The following is a 17,683-nucleotide window of genomic DNA, read 5'->3' on the forward strand; positions in this document are numbered from 1 at the left end:
AAATAAGGAACAAATGATTGTGGTACACTTGGATTTTGGGAAGGTTTTTAGTAATGTCCCACACAGGAGGTTGGCCAATATGGTAGGAGAACATGCCATTCGCATTTATATACTAACATGGATAGAAAATTGGTTATCATTCAAAAAAACTATGAACGGGATTAAAAAAGATCCTTCTCATGCTATCTGGCTGTGACTTGTGGGGTAACATAGGGATCAGTGCTTGTGCCCCAGCTATTTATAGTCTATGCCAAAGATCTGGCTGAGTAGACAGGTTTTCTAGCATTAGCCAGATTGTGAGTAAACGGCAGGATGCAAAGAGACTCCAAAGGGATATATACAAACTGAGTAAGTGGGTGAGATCTGCATGGATGCAATATACAGTGGGGTAAAACAATGAGGTTGTCCATTTTAGAGCATTTTAACACAAATTCTGCTTTTCTAAATATGGCAAGAGATTGAATACTGATGTTCAGAGATTTGTGTATGCATCCAAGTCTGTGAAGGCCTACATGCAAATGCAGCAATTACTAATACAAACAGAACTATCCTTTATAACCAGACGGTTTGATTACATAATTAAGAACTCTGATTGCAACTGCACAAAGCTTTGCTGACAGAACAAATGGAGTATTATGTACACCTTTCGTATTAATGCCAAATAACAAATGCATTTGAAAAAGGTAGATTCATTACATTGGTGACCATATGAAAGATTAAACACTCAGACTGTATTCTCCAGAGTTTAACAGAATGAAAGATTTCTCTGAATCTTATAAAATTGTTCAAGAGCATAACATGTTAGATGAAAGCAGGATTAACAAAGTCCAGGACTTAGGATCACAGTTTGACAGTAAAAATATAAGCCAGGGATGGCAAATTTATGGCACATATGCCCAAAATGCTACACTCAAAATTATGTTAGCATGCAGTGCTGCACTTTTGATTCTATAACCACCACAAATAAAATGCTTTTTTTAAAAATTGTCTTTATAAAAAGATTAAGATAAAAGATTTAAGGTAAAATGCTTTACCTATTTAAATTTGTCTGTTACACTTCGACTACACTGGACATCAATGAGTGCACTGAGAAACAGCAGCAATATTTCTCAGCCATAATTTTTACAAATAGTGGAATGGGCTCCAAGGGCTGGATTTCCTGCTCCTGCTAATGTTTCATACTACCAATTAAAACCCAATGTTAAATCCAAAATAAATATTTTAGAGACAGTTTCTAGTTCACTGAGAGAATTTTAATTTAGTGCTTGAATGCTCAGCACTAAAATATAGAGTACTTGATCCTAAACCAAATTTGGTCAATCTTCCCATTGTGCTCAATGGTGTGCCATGTAAATTAATACCAAGTACTGAAATGATACTAAAACCAACCCCACTTTCTCACATTCTGCTACAGCCCTTTAGACTGCCTACCAATTTGAAATTTTTTAATTTCAAGGATGTATACTTTCATGTATTTTCATTCAGCAAATGATTAGATGTACAAATTAAAGCAGTTGATACTAATTGTAGACCTAAATATAGAGGACTTGAAGCATTTATCTCGACATGCAAAAGCAAAACTCAACAGTGGAACCTGCAACCATGATTTGTTCAACTTTAACCTCAGAAGACCTGCTGAAATCTTAGATTACAAAATATCATTGTCTTCACATTTGTTAATGAACAAATATTACCCCATTTTGAAAGATAACTTCAGATTGGTACCATTATCAAAAGGAAAGTGTATACAATTCCCACTAAAAAAACATGGGCGGTGATAAATGAGGTTTTATGCAATTCCATTTAGGCATCCTGGCATGGTCTACCAGTCTAGGGAGCCTGAGATGGAGTACTCATTATGTAGAAAGAGAATCCTGAATCAAAGCTGCCCTCACAATCCTCAATAAATAAATATAGATCAATCACAGAATGAAGCAAGAATACAGAACTGGAATTGAGGGGAACAGTACGTTCAAGTAAAACCACTGATTCTTGAGAATTTGGATAAAACAGGTTTTAATTTTGAAAAGAATATTTTTAAATGTTAAGAAATCTAAACTATGTTTATAGAACAAGGTCTCAGCAATCAAGCAATATTTTGGTGCAACCTCCTGATTTTGTAACTTTTTCATAAAATGTGTTTTTCCTGTCATTACTTAAGTTTTTGTCAACACAGTCAGACACAATAAAAAGCTAATTATTCCTATTTATTTAGTCTTATATAGACTTAGAGCTTTTAAATCATTGTGTCTACACCATAGGTACACATATTTGTTAAATGTTGAATATTCACTTTTGTTCATTTTTTATATTATTTCACGTGTACTCCTTTAAAAACTCTCACATCATGCAACTTTTATCATTAGCATTAAATATACAAAATAACAATTTTGGACATAAAAACATTTTTAATTTTAAAGAGACAATTACTTTAATAAATCAACAGTTTTGGGGGAACAGATTGTAAGCATATTAATTTAAAACAAAGGAAGTTCCATCTGACGGTGGTGACTGAGACCTAATGGTGGTGGCAGTGGCCGAATTACAACAAACAATTCTAACTTTTTCACCGCTCAAGTCAATGCTTCCTTGCTTATCAACTTTATTTAACAATTTGGTACAACAAATAACAATGTGTAATGTACATTTTACCCTTCTGTAAATATTAACAACAATGGTAAACAGCAAAATAAAAACGACAGTACAACTGCAATGTTTAAGCATAAACATCCGAAAACAAACCAGGAACTTTAAAAAAAAACTCCATCCATTTCTGGGCTTGAAAATCTTCGAAAACGTTCAGTCAGCTTTATCAGGAAGTAGACGATTCATATGCTCCTCCTCTATGAAGTCCATGACTTCAGCAGACAGGCGGTAGATCTCCCTCATCCTGCTTGCATGACCCAGTGATGATGGCTCCATCAGTTTGACCAGAATATCTTCAACTGTTACGAAGCACACATCCTTTCCACCTGAGGGTGGAAAAACCCCACTTGAACATCTTGATGATGAGTATCCACAGTGACAGCCTTTGCTAACCACCAACTTTGGTCATAAATGACTGCAAGCCAATCTCTGCAATTAATGACACCAGCAGATATATCTGTCGTAGTCCCATCAGGACCACGCTGGGGTTCCTGCTCCATTTCCTCCATCAGCATTGACAAAGGCCCTCTGATCTTTCCCATTGTGGTATGGCCACCATTCTCCTCAGCCTGCACCCTGGCATATGCAATTTCAGTCAACTAAAATGTTGTTGGGCTGAAACACTGGTACATCAGTGGCTCACTGCAGAAACATGACACTGATCTGCAATGGATGCTGTTTCTGTAAGGTATGACCTGATGGATTTTCCTCGTTGCTGGTACAGGTTTTAGTGGTTGAGAAAGGAGTGCATATGTCTACATGTCACCTTCAGCAATATAATAGAGCTGAGTACTGCAAAGGCTTCTCCCAACCATCTCATGGAAGATTTTGCTTCCCTGTAGCATTTGCTGTTTTTTTTCTTGGTGATTCTTGTGTTTTTTTATTTCTAGTTTGTTCTCGTTGCCTACACTTCTTCAGTTTGTTCCTATATTTTATTATCTCTTGAGGTTTATTTTTCAAAGTTTTCATCTCTTTCCCTTTCCCCTGCTATAAACTGCCTACTGCAAGCTGGCTACTGTATAGTCTGATCCCATGGACTATCTGGGGGAGTTTCTGGGCCCTTTCTCTTACGCTCTCTTGACTCTTGCTGACTACATTTCCACACCTTTCTCTTACTCCTCTTTTCCCTTTCATTCAAATCACTGATGGTTTTCATCTTCCCATCCTCTACTTTCTTCTTCCATCTTTACTTTTCCTTTGTCAGGTATTCCTCCTCTAACTCTGGCTCACTATATATTTTTCTTTTGGTATTCCCTGTTTCTTCTCCTTCACTCCTCCACTGAAAGCTGCTGCCTAGCCATAACTTCCTAAAATACATAAAGGGTCAGAATTTAATGGAATTACTATGAAATTGTGCAAAATTACTATGAATTTAATTATTTTGATGAAATTTTATAAAATGATTATGAAATGGTGCAACTAAATTCATTTATGGTTTTAGTCATTGGGGATACATATAGTAAGGAAATATTGTAGGCCTGTGTGTGGAAGAAATAAGGAGAAAATTATGTATATTACAAATAAAGAGGTTAATGAAACATTACAAGCCATATTACTATTTATTGCGATCATAAATTATATTCAAGCCTCCATTGAGGATGATTGGATGTTTTTGTCAACACCATCAAACTATGTGTCACCTCCGTCAGACAGAAAACCTGACAGTGTCGACATCTGATGGTGTTGACAAAAACACACTTTTTTTTACATGATATGCATGAGCCATTTTGTTCTCTCTCTGTTGCTAGCTGCCTCTGGTCTCTGCTTAAAAAGCATAAATTTATGTCATAATTCAAAATAATTCTTTCTATACAAAAGAGAGTGTTGACACGTCATGGTTGTGACAGTAGCAACATCAATAAATATGTAAAAATTGCAATAATAGCAAACTTACAGGAGCTTGTTTGACCTTGTTGCACTTAGCAGGTGTGAAGGGTGGAAAGGGGGTCCTCAGGAATATAGTTGACCATGTGGTTGCCTGATGTTATTGCTTTTTTATTAATATCCGATGGTGTTGACAAAAACTTGGGACACATTTTGAGCAACCACAAAATAAGAGAAAATATTGTCGAAAATTCACTACTTTTAGTTTTAAAGAGGTTTTTCAATCTACTCTTTCATCTGGCATATATATTATACATTATAAATGATTTTTTCACACTTCTTTTATCAAACAAATAATAATCTCTTGTCTGAGGACAACTGATTTTGTGGGTACTGGGCTATCATAATAATATAATTTATAAAATTAAAAACAAACATATGAAAAATTGTGCACGAGACCCTCATATGATCAACCCTGATTATTTTAAATAAGAAAATGTTATTCATTTTCAACAGAATTAGCACTTTTCTTTGCAGGACATGCTTTTGCCAAAGTCTCAAGAATCAGTTCTGTATAAAAACATAACTGTTGCTGGACTGAAATCATGGTAGTTATGGTTACTTACAGGATCTACCCCAAGCACCTCATAAGGGTTGTATTCTTTTTCTCTGTTCTCTATTATAGAGACTTTGTATAAAAGACAGCAAAGTAATATCCATCCAGAAACCAGTCCAATTTTTCTGTTAAAGAGAAAATAAAGTTATGGTATTTGCAGACATTAATTTCAAATATTTTAAAAAGCCATTAATAAAGCTCTTGATTCAAACACATATGACTTCGTTAGCATTCACATTTCAACTCTTGCTGCCCATTAGATACTGCTGGGCTCTTCACTTCAACCATCGTTGTGGCTTGATTCTACTTGTTACTGCGGGGGGTTATCTAGAGCCATACAGCACACAAGCAGACTCTTAGGTCACCATGTCTATGCCATCCATCAAGTATCCATCAATACTAATCCCATCTTCCAGCATTTGGTCATTAGCCTTCTATTCAATTATTATGGTTGCCCGGGTGATTCAAGGGCTCATCCTGATGTTTCTTAAATATTGTAAGGATCTCTTCCTCCACTGTCTCCTCAGGCAGTGTGTCCCAGTTAGAGCAAGAAGATTGTAACTATAATGTCTACAGGTAGAAAGGTGAAATATATAGTTCAGAGGGGGGTTTGAAAGGTTGATACTGTGAGGATATTTCCTTGGGAATTCCAGCAATAGGGACATCTTACCCAAGAGTGAGGAGATGAGGAGCAATCTCTCCTGAAGTCTGTGAACATCTGTCAATGCACATGAAATCACTGAATATACGGTAGTCAAAACATAACAGATAACTTTAAACTAGAGAAATCAAGGATTTATATGAATTAGGCAAGAAAATGAAGTCAAGCCTGTCGGTTATATCAGCCATGATCGTATTAAATAGCAATTGGATCTAATACTTATCCTTGGTTTTTTAAAAAAAAGTTTTTATGAATCATAAGATTGTAAAGACTTAATATCCTCTCAAACAAGCAGCTGAGATTTATAACCATCTCATTTAACAGACTTAATGGGCAAAATTTTCTCCATCTTCACTATAATGCTCACATAATTCAAAAACTATTTCATCACACAAAAGTTAAATTGTCCAATAGTTTCAAATAAGCAATTTCAAATTAACAGTACCTATTAGTCCAGTTTCTCTTCTGACAGAACAAAGGCACTTAGAAATTAATGCACATCAGTGATTTTTCCAGTTTTTATATCTTGGAACCAATGCAGCACAAGATGTATTTAGGTAAAATCACAGTAAACAGGATACATCACACAGTAACTCTCAGCCCTTCATTTACTCTTATGTATGCCTTATGAAATGGATCTTTTGATGAAAGACCTAGAATGAAAAATAAATTGGTGTAGGAAGACAGCAAGAAAAAGTTGCTTTAAACTGAAGCCTAACCCTGGGAAATCCCTTTCCCAGAATGAAAGCTGGAAAAGGAACACATCTAGAGAGAGCAAAAGAAGCTGATATTGCAAAGTTCTAGAAATGGATCATATTCATGCAGTCAGAATTGAGTGTCCCAAAGGTATATTGCCTTAAGGAAAGGAATCTTAAGAGGGGAAGGTCCAGCTGTAGTGAACCAATGACAAGAAATATTAAAGAATTTATTGATCAACTAATCAATGCACTCTTATTGAATGAGCATAATTCCATAAAGCAGGACCTTATTGCTAATAATTTACAACTTATCTGACTAAAATGCAAATTAGCATGGGGCAAACTAAGTCAAAACATGACTGATAAGTATTGTGGAAAGGAAGATTCTCTCTCAATGGTCACTGCACCAATAACCACTATCAGGGGAAGCTGCTGTGTTCGGGGTTCATGCAACACCTGGCTTGGACCAAAGCCATCCTCAGAAGGAAAATTAAAACCAAAAGAATGAACAATAAGGGGAATGGAAAAGAAAATGAGAGGGGGATTATTGTCGACATATCAAGTTGAGCACTGCCAACTTAAAGACTTTTATCCATGTTTTCAAAATACTCATGGTTTCACTCTTCCCATCATATAAATTTTTTTCAACCCTACTACCATCCACAATATCTGTAATCAAATTTCAAACTCTTCAATAGTAATACTTGGGTGTAATTTAATCTCTGCACCATCAGTGCTATTAGCTTCCACTGCACAAAGTTCCAGAATTCTCTCCCTGAAATTAATTTCATTCTCTCATTTTGAGTTACTCACAAAACAACTGTTTGATCGGATTTTGATTATTACCCTCAAGTTTCCTTGTATGTGTTTGCATCAATCTTTTGTTTGATGACTTTCATGAAATCCATTTGGATATCTTTGCTACAACAGGAGAGTTACACAAGTGGTTATTGTTGGCACAGCAACAATCAGTATTCAAGAGGGAATGAGCTGGAAACAATTTGTAATCAGAGATGAGGGAAAGATCACTAGTGAAAAAAACTAAAACTAAGCATTGTAGCTTATATCATGCTCACTAGGACAAGAGAGGCTGCTGTAGTTATATGATTTGCAAACATAATGGGACAATTTTTGTTGTATTTGAAATGGAATTGAGTGGATAAACTAATAGGATAGAACAGAAACCAGTAATTGGTGGAAGAGGAAAGGAGAAAGGTTTGTTAACAAAACTACAAGGTAAGCAGCAGGCGAAGTAATCACTGGAAATTTTAAATGGCCCCAAATTAAACAGGGTAAATATTGAATGGAGAAAATGGAATAGAATGCTTTCATTGTGTACAGGACAACTTTTTCATTCAGTAAATCAGAATCAAAGGTTACCATATAAAAGAAAGTATTTGGACCATCAAATCCATGCTAACTCTATGCTTGGGTAAACACACTGGCATTTTTTTTGTATGCTATCCAAATATTTAACCAGATTGCTTTTGAACACCATGATTAAATTAGAATTTTCTAAGAACAAATTGTTAAGAAATATTACAAAACTAAAGATAAACTGGGTGAAAACTTGAAAAGAACAGAAACATTATGGGCATCTTTTAAAGGGCAATATGGTTCAAATTCAGTAGATTCCATTAAAATTAAAGCCTTATGGCTAGTTATGGACACAGCATGATTCAGTAACAAAAAGAGAAACAAGTTTAGAAAGGTAAAATTGCTTGAATATAAAAAACAAATAAATAAGGAATTAGATGTTTACAAGGGCAAAAGAAAAAAAATCACCATAATACAGATAAAAGGAAACACGGAGAAACCAGCTAAATTCACAAATAACAAAGATGGCAGAAGCATCAACTATTTTGCCCCAGTTCTTACTAAGAGGATAAGATTTAAATACCTTAACCTCAACATTGCTCATTGAGCACCAATGTTGGCGATGCTAGGATAGAAGACAGCACAGATATTTGTTAACTTATCCTGCCAGCAAACTTGGAGAATTTTGTGGAAGGTTGGTGATATTTCTCCAGTTGCTTGAACTGCCTGCTGGGCATATAGAAGCATACAGAAAATGGATCACTGCTTGGTAGATCAAATTTAGGGATTGATCTTCCCTCAGAAGCAGAAAGCTACATACTGATAGCAATGATAAATTTTAACATAACATCTGCCTTTGGTGATAGTTGGCTCCCCTAGTTAGGGAAGTGGTCCATGTTTTATAGAGTATTGCAATGAATCGTTAGTGTGAGGTAAAGTCTGGTTGATAAATGTTTTGGTTTTTTTTTTAAACAGACGTTGAGTACAAGCTTCTTCTCCTCATGTGCACCACTGAACAAACTGATTATCTGCACTTGACGAGAAGGATGTTGACACAATCGTGACCATTTTAAATAAAGATAACTCTGACTGCAGATTTGTATCCCTGTTATGTGCTTTAATGCAGGTCATAACAAAGGTTCTCCTCAATCATCTCCCACCAAGTCAAGAGCAAAACAACTGATGCACAAATTGTACTATAGATTTATTCCTGAAATGCCAAGGATCTTCATTATACAACTCCAAGGGAAATGCTAAGAGCAGCACCATTGACTATGTGGCCTTTTTCAACCTCACATAAATTGATTGTCAGTCAGAATAATGCATCTTGATTGGCAGCAAACAGAAAATAGTCTATTGTATATCTGTTCCATAACAACACGTTAACAATCTAATCTCAGTGAAGATTGCTGTCAAACAAAGCTGCAGAATTTCCCTAATACCTATTAAATCGCTCACACCTCCAAAAAAATAGGTTCAGCAATAATGACAGAACTGCTGAAATGTTGTAAGGTGCATCGTTCAGATTAATTGGTAAAAGAAATCCAGACCAACCTAGACTCTAAATTCACAGCCATAGGCTTAACTCCTTGATATCCTCTAAATAGGCTCAGATCTGTATCAAACCTCACTGGCGAGCTCAAGGTGGTTACTCACTCCGAGCATCATACGATTTTGAATGGGCAATAAATTCTGGCTTTGATGAAGCCTTCATGAAATGAATGAAAGAATGTAGCTAAATATTCAAGTAATCAATATTAGCTATGCCAACTATCATTAGCCAATAAATTAGTAAGGGCACAATAAACACTTTTCACATATTGTAAAAGCAGTTTTCATGATGAAACATGGTGTTTGTAGATAGCACTAAATGAAACATCTAATTGATTTACAACTTCTAGTGAGTCCTCCTAACATTATACCAATCCCCGTCCATTTTGCATTCTGTAGCTGCAACAAGACTTGATTAGGAAAATTAGATCCTCCAAAGTGTGTTTTGCAAATATTGCAGAACGTTCAAAAATGCAGCTAATCTCAAATCGTAAGCTTTCATCACTGGCTTGTGAACTTGTTGCTTCCTTGAACTTTTATATTTACCATTTCTTTTACACATTTCTTTCCCCATCTCTTCCAGAAATCAATACAATTATAATTTTTTTTTAAAAAAGACAAGTTTGCTTTGACTACCTTGCGTTTACATTGCTATTCTGGAACATCACAATCGTTGAAGGAACCAAATATTCCAATGTACTTATACAGCCACACAACTGATCATTAGAAGTTTTAACGTATTTAATCTTTCTAAATTCAGTCTGGAGCTACATAATTTTACATAGCAAAATTCTTTAACTGCAGTTTTGTTTACTGTACTTATGAAATGCTTATAATTTAAATATTACCTTTAAGATGTATGTGTGACCATGCTCATACCAAATACTGGTTGATATATGTATGTGAATCAAACAGGTAGCCTCACTGCTAATAAGGGATTCAAATTGATTTTCTTTGTCGGTGTGCACAATGCATTCTTATAGTTAAATTGTGACCCTTTTATTGTATAGTCAAGTTTCTTTATTTTTTAAGTTGATTTATTTTCTGAACAAAGTGATGCTGTGCAGTGGACCTCTGGTTGAAACAAAAAAAAATTCACCCCACTGCTCCAAATGAATATTTGACTAATTGTTGTCACTGGACAACTTTGAGTCAAAGAAAGGTTAAGTAATTAATATAAACAACCGCTGATTTTATTTTTATGAAGAACTGAAAAGAAATACTCACTTCAATGTGGGTACTGAACTGTGACTTGATTTTCCTGACCGTAACTGGTACCATAAGCATCTTCTATGTACTTTTCCTAATGTTTTTATCCTGCGTTCCTCTGTTTAAATGCAAAGATGAAAGATTTGATTAAACATACACATAAGAAATAGTTCTCTCTCTTCAAATCCCAACTCTTCAAATAGTGTAGCAAATAGACAGAGTCCCAAACTCTTAAATTTATTATGGAATATTTAATCTGGAAAATATCAAATGTTCTTCTTTGCCTCTTAAGGTTTCTTGACTTTAAATAAGAATAATTCATCCCATCTGCACTGTTTACTTATTTTAAATACTAGAGATTTTTATATCCTTCATGTTCAAAATATCCAAGATCTACAGCAAGAGAGGATAAATCAAATCAACATTTATATCTGCCCAACCATGGGTATTTAAGGCTTCAAGATTAATTTTTACACTTAATTCCTATATAGTTGCAAGAAAATGTTAGTGAAGCCTCAACTAGTTTTCTGAATTATTCAAAATATGGTCACAATAATAGACAAGCACAATCTGCCTGAATTAATAATACACAAACAACTGTGCTTTCGTAGAAACACAGAAAACCTACAGCACAATACAGGCCCTTCAGCCCACAAAGCTGTGCTGCACATGTCCTTACCTTAGAAATTAACCTAGGGTTACCCATAGCCCTTTACTTTTCTGTGTTCCATGTACCTGTCCAGGAGTCCCTTAAAAGACCCTATCGTATCCGTCTCCACCACCATCCCCATTGCTGGCAGCCTATTCCACGCACTCACTCTGTGTAAAAAAAACTTACCCCGACATCTCCTCTGTACCTACCTCCAAGCACCTTAAAATTGTGCCCTCTCGTGCTAGCCATTTTAACCCTGGGGAAAAGCCTCTGATTATCCACACGACCAATGCCTGTCATCATCTTATACACCTTTACCAGGTCACCTCTCATCCTGTCACTCCAAGGAAAAAAGGCTGAGTTCACTCAACCTATTCTCATAAGGCATGCTCCCCAATCCAGGCAATATCCTTGTAAATCTCATCTGCACCCTTTCTATACTTTCCACATCCTTCCTGAAGTGAGGTGACCAAAACTGAGCACAGTACTCCAAGAGGGGTCTGACCAGGGTCCTACATAGCCACAACATAACCTCTCGGCTCTTAAACTCAATAACAGGCCAATGCACTGTATGCCTTCTTAACCACAGAGTCAACCTGCGCAGCTGCTTTGAGTGCCCTATGGACTTGGACCCCAAGATCCCTCTGATCCTCCACACTGCCAAGAGTCTTACTATTAATACTATACTCTGCCATCATATTTGACCTACCAAAATAAACCACCTCACATTTATCTGGGTTGAACTCCATCTGCCACTTCTCAGCCCAGCTTTGCATCCTATCAATGTCCCATTGTAACCTCTGACAGCCCTCCACACTATCCACAACACCCCCAACCTTTGTGACACATGTTTATTGAACATATCGCTTAATCATTCACGGTCCAGGCTGGGAAAAGTACATGAACTCTTGTATTTAAAAACTGGTAGAACCTCTTTTAGCAGTAATAACTTCCACCAAACATTTCCTGTAACTGCTGACCAGATTTACACAAATTGAGGAGGAAATTTAGACCACTCCTCCATATAAAACTGTTTCGCTTCATCAATGTTTCTGGGAAATCTTGCATGAACAGCTTTCTTCAGGTTATGCCACAGCATCTCAATTGAGTTAAGGTCTGAACTCTGACTCAGCCATTAGAAAATACAAATTTTCTTCCTTTCAAACCATTCTGTTGTTGTTTTACTCTTGTATTTCGTATCACCGTCTTGAAGCCTCACCCAACTTCTATTGAGCTTCAGGTGACGGACCTCTACCCTGACATTCTCCTGTAAAATGTCTTGATACAATTTTGAATTCTTTGTTCCCTCATCCATTGCAAGCTGTCCAGGCCCTGAAGCAGCAAACCAGTCCCAAACCACAATGCTCCTTCCACCGTGCTTCACAGCGGGAATGAGGTTTTGGTGTTGGTCTACAGTGACCTTTTTCCTCCAAACATAGTGTGCATTTCTGCCAAAAAAGTTCAACTATTATTTCAGTTATCCACAGAACACCCTCAGAGACGTTGTGGAACATCTGGGTGCTCTTTTACAAACTAGAGACATGCAGCATTGGGTTTTTTTGTGGTGAGCAGTGGCTTCCTCTGTGGCATCCTTCCATGAACACCATTCTTATTCAGTGTTTTATTCTTATAGTGGACACATGAACAGACAACTTTAGCAAGTTCTAGAGATTTCTGCAGGTCTTTTGTTATTACCCTTGGGTTCATTTTAACCTCCTTCACCATTGTACGTTGTGCTCTTGGTGTGATCTTCACAGGACACCCACTCCTATAGGGAGAGTGGCAATAGTACGGAATTTCCTCTATTCGTAGGCAATTTCTCTTACTAAAGGCTAATGAGCACTCAGGTCTTTGGAGATGCTATACGGCAGGGCACCACTACAACCCACACCTCCAGTCTCATCTCATTGACTGGAACACCTGACTCCAAATGGCTTTTTGTAGAAGGCATCACCCCAGAGGTTCACATACTTCTTTGAACCTAGACTGTGATTATTTAATTTGTGTACTCAGATTTGACAAGTACAATTGTTTGTATGTTATTAGTTTAGGCAGATTGTGTCTATTTATTGTGGCAGATGAAGATCAGACATTTAATGAGTAATTAATGCAGAAAACCAGATGATTGCAAAGGGTTCACAATTTTTTTCTTGAAGCTGTACATTGGAATGCCTAAGGAAAGCTTCTTGTGAATCATGTGCAAAGATGTATCTCATGGCTCACTGGTATAACACACAAGTGTTTCTGGAATAGCTAATAAACTCATACTAGATATTAATGCTTCTATTTTTAAATAAAAATTCTATTTTTGTTGCATTTCCCATAACCTCAGATACCCAGATCCTTACAATACTGACCACTTTTCAGAAGTACAGAGCTGGCTGTAAAGACAAGCCACACATTTTTTAAAGAAGGGATGTTGGATGAGGGATAAATATTGCCAAGGAAACTTCCAATGCTTATTCACAAATGGTATTAGTTTTGTTTAATTGCACAGTTAAGTTTGTAGATGAAATCCTGTTCCCAAGTGCCCTCATACTGCAGCCAGACAGATTATGTGTTCACATCTCTGGAACAAAGCTACAGGCCACAACTATCTCCAGAGGAGGCACTGATACTACCACTGCATCAATGCTGATACAAATGAAAGGTAAACTTTGAAGAGCACATACAGGTTGTTGTTTTCATTACACACTTGCATTCCAAAATCTGCAAGTGGAAAACTATGCAACAAACCAATAGTTAAGTTTAAAACATCACAGGACCTGCTAAAGGAAAGTCCTGTAACATAACTTTCATAGTCATAAACTGGAATGGCAATGTTTTGCTTCTTTAAGCAAATCATTAAAGTTTCCTCTGTGAATTAGTTTTAGCTGTTATCCCTTCGGTGTCATAAATAGGTAAAATAGCACACTCCAAATGGCTATTGTGAAAATATCAAGTTCATTCAATTTTGCATCCTTATTGATAACGTGATCAACAACACGAAAACATCTAAGATGACTTTACAAAAAATAAATTTAACATTTTTCCATACACATTAATTCCAACATTTCAAAGATTTTCTTCATATTAGCACTAATTACCCATTTGTAGTCAAAGCCAAAAGTGATCTCTATGCAAGATATCTGCAGCTCAGCCATTTCACTCTTCCAATACTTTCAATCACTTGTGTTAAAACAACCCAGATTTTACCCCAACAATTTAATAAAAGAATGAGATGGGACTATTAACCATTTTTATACTTTCTCAAAGTAAGCCACTTTATGAGAATAATTAGAAAATAAAATAATTCAACCCGACTCAACTGTAAATATTTTTCTTAAATAAGAATACTACTGCAATTATATCTGGTTTCAAATTGAAACATATCAGAAAGTTAAGCAGAGGTTCCCAACCTTCATTATGCTATGGACCGCAACCATTAATCAAGAACACAAGGTTGGGAACCCCTTTTGTATAGTATAACTCCTCTTCAGATGAATGCATTATCTTGGACTGTAGCTGCTCCAAAATTCACCATAGCATGATCCTATCAATGGAAAAACATAATTGGTGAAATGCCACTAGCATCTATATCCTAGGAATGACAACCTGAAAAAAGACTTGCGCCTTTGTACACACTTTTCACTGAAAATTAATCTTCAAAGTCTATTATATCATAGAAAAGATTTCACAGCTTCCATAAACAAAACAGAAAATCTTTCATTATTCTCTTGATACAGGATCTGCCATTGTGGGGGTAAAACTACAACATTTAATTCTGAAGCACATCTATGGACTGATTAGATGGTGTATATCCCAGGGTTCTGGGAAGAAGTGGCTGAAGAGATTGTGGAAGCATTAATGATCCTCCAAGAATCACTAGATTCTGGAATGGTTCTAGAAGACTGGAAAATTGCACATGTCAGTCCACTTTTCAAGAAGGGAGGGAGGCAGAAGAAAAGCAAATTGTAGGCCAATTAGTCTGACCTCAGTGGTTGGGAAGATGTTGAGAGTTGATCGCTGAGGATGTAGTTTTGGGGTACTTGGAGGCATATAGGCCGCATTGGAGGCATATTGGTTTCCTCAAGGCAAAATCTTGCCTGACAAATAACAAGCAGGATAGTCAAACGAGAATCAGTTAATGTTGCAAATTTGGATTTTGAGAAGGCCATTGACAAGGTGCCACATAAGTCAATAAGTTATGAGCCCATGGTATTACAGGAAATATTCTCACATGGATAAAGCAGTAGCTGATTGGCGAAGAGTGGGAATAAAGGGAGCTTTTTCTGGTTGGTTGCTGGTGACTAGTGGTGTTGAGACTAATTCTTTTTATATTATATGTCAATCACTGGATGATGGAATTGATGTCTTTGTTGCAAAGTTTGTAGATATATGAAGATAGGTGGAGGGGCAGGTAGTTTTGAGGAAATAGAGAGGCTACAGAAGGACTTAAAACAGATTAAGAGAATGGGTAAAGAAGTGGCAGATGGAATACAGTGTCAGGAAGAGCATGGTCATGCATTTAGGTAGAAAAAAATGAAAGGGTTTACTATTTTCTAAATGGAGAGAAAATACAAAAAACCTGACTTGGGACATGGGAATCCTTGTGCAGGATTCCTCAAAGGTAAATTTGCAGGTTGAGTCTGTGGCGAGGAAGGCAAATGTGATGTTAGCATTAATTTCAAGAGGACTAGAATATAAAAGCAAGATTGTAATAATAAGACTTTATAGAGCACTGGTGAGGCCTCACTTGGAGTATAATGAGCAGTTTTGGGCCCCTTATGGGATGTGCTGAAACTCAGAGCTTCAAAGAAAGTTCACAAAAATGATTCCACGATTAAACAGCTTGTTATATAAACAACATTTGATGGCTCTGGACTTGTATTCACTGGAATTCAGAAAAATGAGGAGTGACCTAATTGAAGCCTATTGAATGGTGAAAGGCCTTGATACAGTGGATGTGGAGGGGATGTTTCCTATGGTGGGAGTGCCTACGACCAGAGGGCACAGTCTCAGGACAGAGGGGCGTCCTTTTACAACTGAAATGAGGAGGAATTTCTTTAGCCAGAGTGGTGAATCTGCAAAAATTTTTTGCCACAGGCAGCTGTGGAGGCCAAATTTTTATGTATATTTAAGACAGATGTTGACAGATTGTTGATTGGTCAGGGCATGAAGGGATATGGGGGGGGGCAGGAGATTTGGGCTGAGGGGAAAATGGATCAGCCATGATGAAATGGCAGAGCAGATTTGATGGGCCAAATGGCCCAATTCTGCTCCTAATCTTATTGTCTGACAGCTATCTAATTTTCAGCAAATAAGGAATCCCTGCATCCTCGATTTTCAATCAGTGCTTATTGCAAGGGGAATTCAAACGGCATTCAAGAACACAAGTGTAATAAGGCGAACATTTAACTGCTGTTGGATTGGACTGTATAATTATTTTCCTTGTAGTTTAATTTTCGTAAGCTTGTTTTGTACTTTATAACTATATATGTAGGCGTTCCAAATGTTTTTCAGTGGTTGCAGTTGTCCTTGTATCTTTCTGGAAACTTCCTACTTTCAGTGGCACGATTCATATTACTTGAATTGCGGCTACCTCAATGGTTCATTTAAGCAATGGAATATGAATGGAGTGTGTATGTTATCAGAAAACGGGTACAAGAGGACCAAATCACACTGGTTTGTGCTCTTTCGTCTTTTGTTCCCCCCTCCCCCAGCACTAGGATCTTAGCCTTTTATCTAGAACATTGAAATCTACAGCATATTGCAGGCCCTTCGGCTCACAATATTGTGTCAACCATGTAACCTATTCTAGGAGCTGCCTGGAATTGCCCTACTGCATAGCCCTCGAATTTTCTAAGTTCCATGTACCTACCTAAGAGTCTCTTAAAGACCCTACTGTATCTGCCTCTACCACCATTGTTCGCAGTGCATTCCACGCACCCACCACTCTGAAAAACTCACCTCTGACATTTCCCTTGCATCTACTTACAAATACCTTAAAACTATGCCCTCTTGTGTTAGCCAATTCAACCCTGGGAAAGGGCCTCTGGATATCCACATGATCAATGTCTCTCATCATCTTATACACCTCTATCAGGTCACCTCTCATCCTCCATCGCTCCAAAAAGAAAAGGCCAAGTTCACTCAACCTATTCTCATAAGGCATGCTCTCCAATCCAGGCAACATCCTTGTTTATTCTCCTCTGTAATTCTTCTATAGTATCCACATCCTTCCTGAAGTGAGGTGACCAGAACCGAAAACAGTACTCCAAGTGGGGTCTAACTATGGGCTTACATAGCTGTAACATTACCTCACAGCTCTTGAACTCAACTCCACAGTTGATGAAGGCCAACACACCATATGCCTTCTTAACAATACTGTCAACCTGCGGAGCAGCTTTGAATGTCCTAAGGACAAAAACCACAAAATCTCACTGATCCTCCACAGTGTCAAGAGTCTTACCATTAATATTATATTCTGTCTTCAAATTTGACCTACCAAAATGAACCACTTCACACTT

General features: G+C 37.0%; 1 protein-coding gene across 1 annotated transcript in view; it reads right to left on the bottom strand.

The window, feature by feature from the left end:
* Window positions 1-17,683, bottom strand: part of sec63 (SEC63 homolog, protein translocation regulator) — a 90,928-nt gene that overhangs the window by 49,892 nt on the left and 23,353 nt on the right. The window contains exons 2-3 of the mRNA XM_073055876.1: window positions 10,541-10,640; window positions 5,097-5,211 (exon numbers count right to left, since the gene is read on the bottom strand). Coding sequence (XP_072911977.1) covers window positions 5,097-5,211; window positions 10,541-10,640 — 215 coding nt within the window. The remainder of the gene's footprint in view (window positions 1-5,096; window positions 5,212-10,540; window positions 10,641-17,683) is intronic.

Source organism: Hemitrygon akajei, chromosome 9, assembly GCF_048418815.1.
Source record: "Hemitrygon akajei chromosome 9, sHemAka1.3, whole genome shotgun sequence".
In the NCBI taxonomy this organism is placed as follows: Eukaryota; Metazoa; Chordata; class Chondrichthyes; order Myliobatiformes; family Dasyatidae; genus Hemitrygon; species Hemitrygon akajei.